Source organism: Anoplopoma fimbria, chromosome 9 (genome assembly GCF_027596085.1).
Source record: "Anoplopoma fimbria isolate UVic2021 breed Golden Eagle Sablefish chromosome 9, Afim_UVic_2022, whole genome shotgun sequence".
Taxonomy (NCBI): Eukaryota; Metazoa; Chordata; class Actinopteri; order Perciformes; family Anoplopomatidae; genus Anoplopoma; species Anoplopoma fimbria.
Window position 1 is genome coordinate 10,571,353 of NC_072457.1, and position 13,613 is coordinate 10,584,965.

Below are 13,613 nucleotides of genomic sequence, written 5' to 3' on the forward strand. Positions count from 1 at the left end.
TCAGTTAAGAGAGTTTGGTGTTTCTAACTTAAAGCATGTACGAGCAAACCTCGAAGGAAAAAGTAGCTTTAGACATTGAGGATGATAAAAGCGTAGAATACCACTGCCCATTGTTTCTTAAATTCTAAATTGCCACCATCTGCAGTACAGTATAACAAACCACCTGCTGTCATTGTCTCTTCATTGATTAATGCAAATACACTGTTCTACTCCCACAATGCACCACACTGACAATTATAAATGATGAGAAAATGACAGAAGCAGCCAAGGTGACGCACGCAGCTCCTCCAAGAAAGGGAACAAATCATCGACATCTGTCTTACTCATTCAACTGTGCGAGATATCACAAATGAGTTGCTTTACTTTGTTTGGCTTTATCAATGATTTGATTAATGCACTCGAGCTTGTGAATGTGACTCTGTGCTGGCACAACCTCGACATGAGTCACATGCTTAGCTGCTTTTCCCACTAGAGTGTAAGTGTTATTTATTTTTGTTCCTTCAGTCATCAGGCTTTCAGTGGAAACAGTTTTGTTCAGTGTAGCGATGACGTGCGTTTACTTATAAAGTTCTGACAAGTGAGGAAGATTTTTGAGCTTTTGAAAAAAATACATTTTTTTATTTTTATTTGTCTTTTCACGCTTGATACCATGTAGCTTATCTTTTAAAAGAAGAATTTGAAAATATTAGTGACAGTTGTCAGGGTTTAAAACCAATGATCTGATTCAAATAGAATCATGGATTTGGAGAATTGTGACACACCAAACAGAAACAATACCATCTACCTAGGTTCAAGGAGTGTTATGAACTGAAGAGCTGGTACTGAGTTAAACAGCTCACAGTTTGATTTCCTTACAGCTATAACACAAACATATACAGCACTGCATCTTGTATTTGGAATAGAAATCAAAAACAGAGCTCTTCAAAGCATCAAATAAAATAGGACAAACAAAGATTAAGGGCCCCTTGTGTGGAAACCCTCAACAAATGTCCTTTAAATAAGGAATTTGAGATCCAAGAGTACAATTCCTTGTTCTTAATAATAATAATAATAATTGATTGTACTTGTATAGCGCTTTTCTAGTCTTCCGACCACTCAAAGCGCTTTGACATTACCAATCAATCACCCATTCACACCCATTCATACACTGATGACAGGAGCCACCATGCAAGGTGCCACCTGGACATCAGAACCCTAACTAACATTCATACACATACATACACACACCACAGGAACAGCCTGCGGGAGCAATTTGGGGTTAAGTGTCTTGCCCAAGGACACAGCAACATGGACTGCCGGAGCCAGGGATCGAACCGCCGATCCTCTGATTGGAGGACGACCCTGCTCTCCACTTGAATTTAACGTACTACTATGACGACTATATTTACTCAAGTGGAGCTTAAAGTGTGTTTGTGTTCTTATCTGGTCTCTCAATGGAAACATCAAGGTAGTCAGGCGTCCTCTGTGGGCAGATCCTTCAGGACGCCACATGGCTTCCGCAATCCTCCACCGTCTAAATGGGCTGGGGCCGCCAACACGTAATCCTCCAGCAAAAAAAACAAAACATACACAAACAGTACAGATATATTAAATACTCTCACTCTCATTTACAATGAGAAAAAATACTATACATCACAACAATTAGTGTTTTAACATTAATAAACAAACTATACATCTTCTCCTTTCTTCACCTGTAACATATTCCCTTTTACCTCCCTTTAACTCAATTTAATACATTCCACCTTAAACATGAATATGAACTGAATTATCATCATTAACATACTAAACATGTATATTTTATTAACCACAATCAGTTCAAACACAATGTAGTTGTATTACATACCATTAAAGTTTGTTATCCTCACTAAACTGAATTGCTTTAATGTCATCAGAATATGTGCAATGCACCTTTAATGCATTACCACAACTTTAGTGACCAAATCTAGCAAGCAGTTAGCGTTAGCGATGTTTTTACATTATTACAGAGATACATAATACACCAAAGTACATTGGAAACATTAGACAACGTTTTCATAACTCTGAATGTTTTTTTAATTAAAGTGAATACAGACTAGCCTCTCCTCTCAACGGCTAACAACAACTAGCTTAGCAAAGAAAACCCAAATAACTCACATAAGATGATTTATTTTAATGCTGTAATGTTTTTAATCAAATCTTACTTTTCTTAATTCCTGCATTTTGCACTGCCACTGTTGTAGCACTGCTTATTTTGTGCTTCAGTCCCAGGGCTCCTGTTTTCCATGTGATTACCTGTAAATCACTGCTATTTACTGCCCTTGTGTGGACAACAGTGTTCACTGCAGGGTTGAGAATAGCAAAGGGTTTTCATTCATTCAATCATTCATTCATTCAGAACCTTAATTTAAATTTCGAGGAATCATTGATGGAATTCCCTTCATTTTCAGTGATGTCCAGACGAAAGTACAGAATAAATGGAGAATAAATACACAAACAAATAAATTGTATTAATAAAATAACAAGAAAACCAACAACCAGACAACAAGAGTACACAGTTAACAGTCAGTTTTCCTAGCTGTAATCATGGTTTAGAATGAACCCCACAGGTATTGTGTTCAGTTTTAATGTGTGTTTTGAAACATTTCAAATGTGCAGCATAGAAACTAAAACAAGTTTCCCCAAATGTATTGTAGCCAATCACTTGAACGAGTCAAATCATGACTATTGGACCAATTTAACCAAGAAATGATGGCAAATTGCGGTAAAGGCTTTATATATAAATAGATAATAATGCCCAACACGTGTTACTGTTAGAGAAGCCCACCCAACCTTTTCTTTCAAGATGCTATGATGAGTAAAATAATAAATCTTAGGTGGAATGATAAACTGAATCCATTGCAGGCGTGTCTATAGATAACATCACCATAATCCAAGATAAACAAGAAGATGGCCTCAATCATCAGAGAATATGCTTTGATTCTGTTCAAGTATAAATGAGCTGATTATAATGACTCCATGACTTTTGCAGAACTGAACAGTTTGGAAATTGGCCAATAGTTATGACGATTATTTTATCTTATGCAGTTGGACTACATGTGAAGATTTTCAGACCTGAGGGATAACACCAGTAGAAGTGAAGCGATTAAGGAGATATGTAATTTGTTCTGCCATAAATGGGACACAGAGCTTTAAAAAATAAGGGACTTGTTATTCTCCCCAGTTGCTTTCCTGCCATCGATAGCTTGAAGTGCCTCCCTTACAGCAGAGGAAATAAAGGCCTGTAGGGTTAATTCGGAGGTTTGGTTTAAGGAGGTAACTTGAGCCAAAGGCTATTAAGAACAGATCCAGTGTACACAATATCAAACTCTGCCCAACAGCAGCAAAATGTGTGTTTAAAGTATGGCAAACTTCTGACGGCTTATTTATTAGGCTGTCATTAAGAGTAACAGAAGAGGGAATAGATATAGAGGATTTGTTTTTGTTTACTTTTGCTGCTTTCCAAAGCGTGACAGGCTTGTAAAAGAGCTAGAGATTAATCCTATGTGATGAATGGCTTTTGCTTGATGCACATTTATTTAGTCTAAAAGCCAGCCAATGGACTGCTTCACCAGAATGTCTCGCTAGAGCCCGGGCTTTGTCCATGGCCTTGTGCATCATTGACAATTCTGTGGAGGAGCAGCCTTGTGATCCATCTTTTAACCCTGAGATTTTGCAACGAGGTCACTGAGAAAAGCCTGTTCATGAAAAGTGTGTAGGTGTCTTTTGATAACAGTCCTAGAGCTTTATCTTTCCAGTCTAGTGTTTCTAAAGCACGCTTGAGGACAGCGGATTCTAAGGCCACGCACTAAAAAGAATCCAGATGCGGTAGTTTTGTCTCTCCTGTTGGACCAAGTAAAATCTATCTATATTTATTTTGAGGGATCACTCACATACGGTCTGGTCGGCTCATCAATCAGCTGTTACATATTGAGATTGTAACACATCTCTTTTAGACTATTTTAATTGTTTGCCAATACATTTAGGTTCAAGGTCATCTATGTCAAGTATCTCTTGAGAAACTGTACTATACAAGTAGTCTGCTGATCTATGAATTGAACTAGAGACAACTGAGAGTTATCTGTATGCATCGACCACATAAATTATATTATAAGTAACTTTCAGAGTAATAATTTTAAAAGACAGAGGTACAGTTGAAGCATTTAAACCATAAACGGATAAAGATGACTTCACATGTACAGCCACACCACCTCTTCCTCCAACGGTGTCTATTCTGTAGTTATTTATGCAAGGAGGGAAATCCTGTGAGAACTTGTTAAGGGCTTGGGCTTTATGATGATCACATTTTCAGGGTCATAACAAGGTGTACAAGAAATAGGCTGGTGGTGTCATTAGCGATCAGTACAGGAATGTCAAACACAGGAAGGACAGAGTGAGGTCTGGACCTTGTCATGAAAATCACAATAAATAAGACAGCTGAAGCAAATATTTTATTTGAATTGAATATCAATGTTGTTGTTGGCAAAATTTGTCGTGTTGAATTACTGTTGTTCATTTTGTTTTATACAATGGCAATACCTTTTTAAGACAAGTTCCAGTCGGTATTTAAGCCAGTCTCTAGTGTTTCTTATTTATTTTTTTCTTTAACAGTGTTTCTGTTAGTCATTTAAAAAGAAAGTCCAGGAAGATTTCTTTGTGAAATAGATTCTAGTGTTTCTAATTTGAAAAGTACTTTGTGTCTGTCAAAAACTATGTGTTTATTTTTTCCCCTCTTCTTTTGCCTCTTCACCCTTTCCTTCTGCGTCTTTTGCTTCCTCATCTTTTTCCTCTTCCTTCTTTTCCTCTTCACCTTCCTTTATCTCCTCGCCTTTTTCTTCTTCTTCCTTTTTCTCCCCTTCCACCTCTTTCTCTTCCTTTTTCATCTCCTCTTCCTCCTCATCCTCGTCTTCCACCTCCTCTCCTGTTAGGTGCTCCAGATCTGCGATGCGATGTCTCAGAGCCTTGTCAGAGTTCTTGTAATTTCCCAGAATCTTCTTCAGCTTGAATTGCATCAGCTCCATCGCGTTGTACAGTTTGTTGACGTTCTGCTCGAGCTCCTTGGCTTCGGGCATGATGTTAGCTGGGTCCAAATCTATCAGATTATCTCTCATCAGGATCTCCCGCCCTTTGTCCTCCAGCATGCCTTTGGCATCCGGATACTCTACCAATGACTCCATCAGGTCATCCTTGGATAGGCAGAAAAGGTCTGAGTATCCAATGCTGCGGATGTTTGCTGTTCGCCGGTTTCCTGCTTTGCTGCCTTTAATATTAAGAATACTGATCTCGCCAAAATAGCTGCCGCTTCCCAAAACAACGAACTGCGTGACGCCATCATCAGCTACGACTGCAAGTTTTCCATCTTTGATGATGTACATCTCACGGCCGATGTCGCCCTTTTTGCAGATGTAGTCTCCTGGACTGAAGACCTGTGGCTGTAGCTTTAGCACCAGCTCGATCAACAGGCCGGCCTCACAGTCTGCAAAAATTCGAACCTTCTTGAGAGTGTCCATGTGGACTGTGATGGCGATCTCAGCCTTTAGCTTGTCCGGAAGATACCGCAGCACCTCTCTCTCGTCCTGAGCTTTGCCGTTATTCCACAGATAGTCAAACCACTTAATGACTCGCAACTCAAGGTCCTTGTCGACCTTTCGGACCTGTGAACAAAAGGAAAACACAAACCTTAGCATATAATCAAAGTACAGACTGGTTTAATCATTTTTGTTACACTTTTTTGAGTGAAAATAAAGGTCTACCTGCATGTACTGCTTGATGTTGTCAATTCGGGACTGAAACTGAGCTTGGGCAGCATTCATATTGGATATCATGGTGGCGATGTTTCCTACAATGGTGGCAAAGATCAAGACCCCCACTAAAAAGTCAACCACATGGAAGATAAATTCGGAGTCCAGGGCTGGTGGTGGCGTTTCCCCGATGGTGGTCAGGGTCAGTGTGGACCAGTAGAGGCTAAAAGAATACTTCCTGCCAATCTCCCCAAACGCAGGCAAGTCAGGATCATCCAGAGCCGGGTAAACCCAGTCGTCAGCGCCAAAACCGATGAATTTGGAGAAAGAGAAGTAGAAGCAAGCGTTCCAGTGGATGATAATGAGGATGTACATGATCAAGTTTGCGATGCGGAATAAGTTGGGGTAGTTGGTTTTAGTTTCTGTCCTCGTGAAGAACTCCATCAGGCGGCCGATCCTCAGCAGCTTGTTGATGCGGATCTCTGGGTAGTCGAGGCCGAGGAAGAAATAGAGGAAGTCAGTGGGCAGCATGGAGATAAAGTCGAGACGAAACTGGAAGCTGGCCATGTAACGATCAAGTAGAAGTTTCTTATCTTTCACCATCAGGCCTTGCTCAAGGTAACCTGCATTTAAAGAGGTAGAAGGTTTAAAGACACAATATGTTCATGTTTTTTTTTATTCATGAGTGAAAGTAACAGACAGGTTTGAATTAAAATCAAAATCATTCTCTATTATGCAAAACCCTTGATTATACAGAGACAATCGTGTGGAAATTCAAATTATCAGGCAACTTTTAGAAACAGTTGGCTGCTTCTGTGATGATTTAGGCATCTCATATAAATCTGCACATAATTTAGATCAATTTGTAAAGAATTGTTGTCCCATTGTAATTAGTCTTTTTCTGTTGATCAAAGTCCCAAAAACTCCCAATTACAACTTTTCTGATTCAGATTTGTGAACAAATAGTACAATATGTCCAGGAAGGGGGAACATTTTTTATCTGATGTGTTTAAAATAGAGGTTACGTTTACACTACCTTAATTTAACACTGACAAGCCCATATATACATTGAAGTTAAATTAATTAGTTGGTGTGTTTTCTCTGACAGCATTTTCTTGTGAAGTCGGACAATCACACGCACACACACACACATACAACTTGATTTGTCCATTTCAGACTGCTGAAGCTTCATGTTAGTGATAGCTGGGATTTAGAAAGCATTTTTGTAAAGAAAAAGGACTGTAGATTATGTTCTTAATTCTGTTTTTAAGGGATGAGATAGCCAGAGGAGATGCATTTAATTACATTTTAATTTTCAACTGTACTTTTAAATGTATCTGACAATAAACTTGAGCTTGAACTTTACATGAATTATCATTATCGGGTGCAGCCTATGATTTCATCACTGAACATTTGGGTATTTTTAGACAGACTTGGAAAGCAATCATTTGGAGGCTCGGGTCAGCTGTTCACCTGTTCTAGTCCTGAAGAACATATCAGCCAGGTAGATAATGTCTGAGGTGTAGTCCATAATAACCCAGTAAATGATGAAGTCATGCTGCAGCTCCTCAAAGCTAGCCCTGTTTGCAGGAGAAGAAAACATCAGCACTGAGGTTTGTTTCCTAAATTAAAAATGTTATGCACTTTCACCACTACGTCCCACTGCTGCAGCTGATGTGGTGCAAAGCTCACTAGTCTCAACGCAAACTACAGCATTCATTTGTATTCACATTAAATCAAAGAACTTGCCTCCAAGTTTTTGAAAGATTTCAACTATCTCTCTGGACAAAGCTTAAATTGCAATAATATGTAGTGGCTTGAGTATATGAATACACTTAATGAATGTATATGACCATTTGACCTGCAGGGAAATTGCAGTGTTGAAAAAAGATTTACTGATTCATAGAAATCACCTGGCTATGATCATGGTCCAGTTGTACATGACGGGTATTGTGATGATGAACAGCCAGTTGTAATACAGGTTCCCAGCAGGATTAATGACAAATAATTCTTTGGGCCTATAAAAAGAGAGATAGGAGGTGTACATTAAATATATTAAAGTGAAAAGTTGTCCTCTGGAAGTCACTCTGAATGATGCACTTACTTGTCTTTGTTCTTTTCCTTTTCTTTCTCTTTTTCCTTTTCCTTTTCCTTCTCCTTTTCCCTCTCTTCTTTTTCCTTTGCCTCCTTTTCTTCCTTCTCCTTCTTCTCCATCTCCATCTTTCTGTAACACACATCAATGAATAAGAGCATACTGTAAAGTATTCTTTTAAATAAACATTTGCTTAAAGGTTAAATATCGTAACACATTTACGCTTTCTTCTCTTTCTTCTCTTTTTTCTCTTTTTTCTCCTTTCTTCTTTTTTTCTTGTTCTCCCTGGAAAATTATTAATTAACACATTTAATTGGCTTTTCTGAAAATACTTCAATCAAAGAGAAACAGTTTAACATGGCTTCACTTATCTCTTGGTGACTCCATATCACACTTACTCTTCATTGTTATTGCTGTTATTCATGTTAAGCAGGCAATGAGGAATTGATTCAGACGCACCTCTGGAAAAAGACACAGCATGTCACACATGAAGTTAATTAACTGTCTTACTTCCTCATTATTTCAATAGAAGCTCTTTGTCTGAATAGCTTGAAATGTGTCTTTGCTTACAGGTCATCCTCACTGGACTCTTCACTGTCTGTGGAGAGTTGTGACACAGTGTGAGGTGGCACAGTGAGGAAATGAAGGGGGGTCGAAGTTGTCATGGTTGCAGATCTGTTAACCCTGGAAGAATAAATCACCTGGGAGATTTTGTGTACAGATTACGTGACTAGAGATTAAATTCTCTGACAGACAAAATGTGTCTGTGCCAGCAGCATAGACAAATTATGCGCAGCTGAAACTATGAGTCCAATTTTCAATTAGTCAATGGACAAAAAATTGTCAGCAACAACTTTGGGAATTCATTTATCGTTTAAGTAATTATAAGGCAAACATGGCACAAGAGTAAACTGAATATCTTTTAATTTCATACTGTTGGTTGGACAGAACAAGACATTTCAGTAAGTCACCTTGGTCTATGAGGTACTTATGATAGAGAGTTTTAACTATTTTCATTGCATTTATTAGCCCAGACAATTCAAATTAAAACTTATCTGCAGAAAATGCAGCACTAAATACATGTATTACATTCTCCATGGTGTTGATGAATTGTAAGAATCAAAAGTTTAAGAATAGATGACACAAGCATGGAAATTGTGTTTCTACTTTATGCTCTATGATTATCATGGCATAAAAGTCCTGTGATTTCACACCTACTGTAATATTCTCCTTGGTCATATATCTTAAATACTGCAAAAGTTTGTCTCTGTTGTATCTCTCTTTTTGCACTTTTTACTTCTTTTATAATGTGAAGCTGTATTGAGGCAGATCTTAACCCGACAGGAAAACACTTTAGGTCAACTCCTGTTGTTTTAAAATGTATATAAATGCTTTATAATTAAACTGACTTGAAAAAATCCAGGGCTGTTTCAAAAAGACCAGAAATCATTAGAAGTTAAGTGAATGCCTCCATCATTGCATTTTCAGTCCGAAACCAGTTAGCAGAATTGCATCAAGTGAAAGGAGAAAAACGTAATTATGTGTCATTCAATGTGGTTGTACTAAAAGCCGACGCCACAGAAATATTTCCCAAAGTGTAGTGATGATTCAGTTTTATTCAACTTACCTTTTCCCCTTGTTAATGTAATGTAAAGTCCATTTTCCTTTTATCCTCTTGTAGTTTTTTAAGGACTGGCAGTTGGCCACTCACAGCAACAGCAGATTTATTGTATTAATCATTGGTTTATTAAAATAATATCAAAATGCAGCTAGACAAGTGTCACCTATAAGCATTGAGTCTAACTAATTGTGTCATAGAGTCTCAGTGACCCTGATAAGGATTTGAGGATTAGAGTTGGCTGAGAAGAGGAGAGACAAAGTCACTCCACCTTCTTATTTGTTCACTCCAGTAGGAGAGGAGATTTGTTGAAGTGAAGTTTGGAAAACCTTCAGTTACCCTTTTATTGAAGATCAAGAACTGTTAAAAAACATTTTCTGTTGACTCCTCTGTTTTTAAAAACCTCTGACAGGCTATCACTTTCCTGACCATTTGTGGAACGGCAGAGGATTTAGTCCGCTTGTGTGAGCGCGCACACACACACACACATGCACACACACACACGCACCTCCTGCTCAGTCAGCACCCTCAGCCATATCCACCTCTGATCCTATTAGATCATGCCGAGCATTACAGATTTCAGATCAGGTGGTTGTGGTTCCTTTTACATGAATAAGAATCATGAAAGTGAAATTGAATATGAATCAGTGTTGAGTGCTGCATCCTAACAACAAATCCTCCTCTCCTGGGTGCTGTAGACTTCCTGTGGGTCAGTAGCACTCCCTGTTGGCTGATGTTTGCAGTTTTATCACATGATTCATTGCTCTTATATTAAATGAGGATCATATCTGGACCATAGATAATTATAAATTATGATGGCATTATATGTTTTTGTGCATGGTGGCAGCTGACTGAAAGGAAAAGCAAAATAATGGACTTGTCACCAGCTACTGAATGCTTTAGATACCATGTTTTTATGGCATCTTTGGTTTTATTTGATAGGTTTCACAGAGATTTAGATGCTTTTAGTTTCAGGGTCCTGGTATTGTGCTGGCACTCTGTCATGGCTTTCTGGGACACTTAGTACTGCCTGTTCTTTTCCTACTCTGACCAGCCAAAATGTTTGATGTAAAAAAGGCCAATAGTAATATTTTTATCATGTGTGACTAATCAATCACAGCTGAAATTCAAGTACAGAAATGTAAAAATTATTTTAATCAAAGAGAGAAAAAAGAACACAACAAAATGTTTTAATTGAACTAAGAACACACTTCACCTTTTCTTTTTCATTCTCTAATCAATATGCCAAAGCTTTCTCATACTTTTGCACTGCATACACATCAAGTTGCTGTTTCCAGCTGTTGCTGTAACTGATAACAGAGGAGCACTTAGGTGATAAGAGGAAGATAACTACACCACAGCAGGTTCTGCTGCCACTCCGGCTGTGTCAACTTCAGCTGCCAGTGGTGCAACACCGGCATCAGCAGCACCGGCATCAGCAGCAGCACCGGCATCAGCAGCAGCACCGGCATCAGCAGCAGCACCGGCATCAGCAGCAGAACCGGCATCAGCAGCAGCACCAGCATCAGCAGCAGCACCAGCATCAGCATCAGCAGGGACATCAGCAGCAGCAGGAACATCAGCTGCGACAGCAGCAGCCACATCAACAGCCACCTCAGGAGCTGCAGGGGCAACGTCAACGGGGACCACATCAACAGGAGGCACGTCCACAGCAGCAGCTTCAGCTGGAGCAGCAGCTTCAGCTGGAGCAGCATCTACTGGGACATCAACCACGGCTGGCTCGACAGCTGCTGCGGGGTCTGCCGGTGCTTCTTCCACCACAGCTGGTTCAGTCTCAGCTGCCTCCACCTCCTCTGCCTCCTCTATCTCATCAGAATTTAGGGGGACGGCAGGAGCACCAGGTGCTGCAGCTTTGGGGGCAGGGTCGCCATCCTGTCACGAGGATATAGACAGAAAATGAGTTGAAACTCATTCACTTTACACAGCTTTCACAAAAAGCTTGTCAACAAACTGGTGACGACAAGTTGGGAAGACGTGGACATTTACCAAGCAGGAATGGTCTGAAGGAAGAAGCCACTGTCAGTATTATGTTTCCCCAAGCAAAAAAAAGAAACACTCAAGGGGCTCAAATGCAAAAGATGTTGTGATTATTTTGCCGAATTTTATTTTCATCTAACTAACAGAGAATATCTGACACCTCCTTTTACAGGACACACCATGCAATCAACAGGAAAAGAAGCACAGATATAAATGATACAATAAATTATGAATTGGTTCGGCATGTATTGTTATGTCTGCTCACCTCTGTCTCCTCCTCTGATCCGTCTCCAACAGCTGGGGCAGCAGGAGCGGGGACATCAGCAGCTTGGGCTGGTGCAGCATCGACCTGCATTTAAACATAACACGTTTAACTCAAACAGCAAGTACAATCGTGACAGATTAGATGTTGCAGTGCTGTATGTGAGTTTACCACTGCTGTCGGAGCTGGATAAAGGTAAAGGAATAAACAATTTATAAATAAATTACACGCAAACTTCATAATAATGCAAGGGTTTAGTTTACGTTCAAGTTTTCTTTTAAAATCTAAAACTAAAGTAACGTTTGAGTCTAACAAGATATAAACTTACAGGAGCATCAGCAGCAGGCAGGAAAGGGTTTCCAACTACTCCCTGAAAAAGTACAGATTAATGATTATAATAATATATAATTTATATTTCTTTGTTTGGTGAAACTACAATGAACCCCCTCTACCTGCTGCTGGTATAGTCTGTACATCTCCATCCACCTCAGGGCCTCATTAGCGTGTGCTGCGACATGCTGAGGAAATACCAGACATCTCTAGACATGCACTGCAATTAAGCCAATTATCCCCTCTCTGTCAGACTTCTCCCATACTATACATCTGATGACATGACTAAAACGTGGTATCACATGCCAGGGCGGACAGGCACAGAAATCTCACATAAAAGAAAAAGTCTTACTTTTTCCTCATCGCTGTCACTCTCCTCAACCTGCAAACGAAGCAAGAGAAAAGAAGAAGCAACAATGACTTTATGTGTTTTTTCTCTGAAGCAAAACAGTGTTTAAAAGCTTGAAAAGGGATCAGTTGGCAGACTAAATGACACATTTGAATCATGTTTAGGAAAGACTTACAGGAGCAGCCAAGGTAGTGACCAGAAGGCACACCATTAAAACCAATAGCTTCATCATGATTGTTCCTACAAAAAACACATAAAGTTTAGTACAACGTCACTTTTTTTTCATTATTCATTTCATTTCCTAAATAAGAGAAAGTGATTCTGAAATTAAAATAAGTGAAGATAATTGGCTTCAAGACCTATAATATCAGCAGGAATACGTTTCTAACACGTTGTAAAATTGTTTCCATGTGAGAAGTCCATCTCACCTTTTTTTCCTGATGCAGAGAGAAGCTGTAGATTTGTCTCCTCAGGGATGGAAAGTAATATCCTTCATCTCAACGTGGAAGTAATTTATACACTGGTACGTCCTGTGACAACCAATCACATCCAGTAAAACTCACAGAGCTATGTGTTTGAAGAAATATCCTTACACTTTGAAAAAAAAAGAGGCATGTAGGGTTAGGCCCCGGTTATATTTAATTACATGCTGCGCAAGTATGCTGAGCACACAGGCCCTTCTCCTTATTGCTCTAAAACAAAAAACGAGACGGCAAAAAGCTGACACAAGCATGTAATGATACTGACTGGGAGACGCCACTCAGTTTGAAACTATTCTATATATATATACATATGTAAGAATAAAAACATATTTGTTGGTTAAGGCAGTAGAACACTTAAATAAATAGCATTATATAGTAAATATTAAAATTGAAATACCAATAATAGTGACAGGGAGATCCTTAGATGACAGAATAAAATACTTCAAACTTTTCCTCTACTACACAATTCAGTAAATACTTGAGCATTGGTGGAAAATACATTTACTCAAGTGCCTAAGTAAAAAATGTCGGTACTTTCCTTTTACTTGAATATTTTTGTTTTACGATATTTTATACTTTTAAGTTTTTAAATAGAAAACATATAATAAGCTTAGCAAATATAATGTATTATTAAACATTAAACCAGTGTTTTTGGTTGTGATCCCTTTTAAAAAGCAGTGTGTGTTTGGAGCCTCTTGTCACATTTCAGATGAGTTGTCAGCCTTT

The 13,613-nt window shown here is 38.9% G+C and overlaps 1 protein-coding gene across 1 annotated transcript; it reads right to left on the reverse strand.

Annotated features, from left to right (window-relative positions):
* Positions 1 to 4,733: 4,733 nt before the first annotated feature.
* cnga1a (cyclic nucleotide gated channel subunit alpha 1a) lies at positions 4,734 to 8,513 on the reverse strand. The gene is made up of 8 exons (XM_054604999.1): positions 8,419 to 8,513; positions 8,247 to 8,309; positions 8,073 to 8,112; positions 7,861 to 7,964; positions 7,670 to 7,774; positions 7,230 to 7,336; positions 5,769 to 6,379; positions 4,734 to 5,669 (listed from the first exon to the last, which is right to left on the reverse strand). Exons 1-8 carry the CDS (start codon positions 8,511 to 8,513, stop codon positions 4,734 to 4,736), a joined length of 2,061 nt encoding a protein of 686 aa, XP_054460974.1.
* Positions 8,514 to 13,613: the final 5,100 nt, after the last annotated feature.

Coding starts and splice junctions, on each gene's coding strand:
- cnga1a (XM_054604999.1), bottom strand. CDS start 8,513: ATGACAACTTCGACCCCCCTTCATTTCCTCACTGTGCCACCTCACACT. Junction 7,965..8,072: donor AAGAGAAGAAAGAGAAGAAA/GCGTAAATGTGT, acceptor ATGGAGATGGAG/AAGAAGGAGAAGGAAGAAAA. Junction 7,337..7,669: donor TGGACCATGATCATAGCCAG/GTGATTTCTATG, acceptor TCCTGCAAACAG/GGCTAGCTTTGAGGAGCTGC.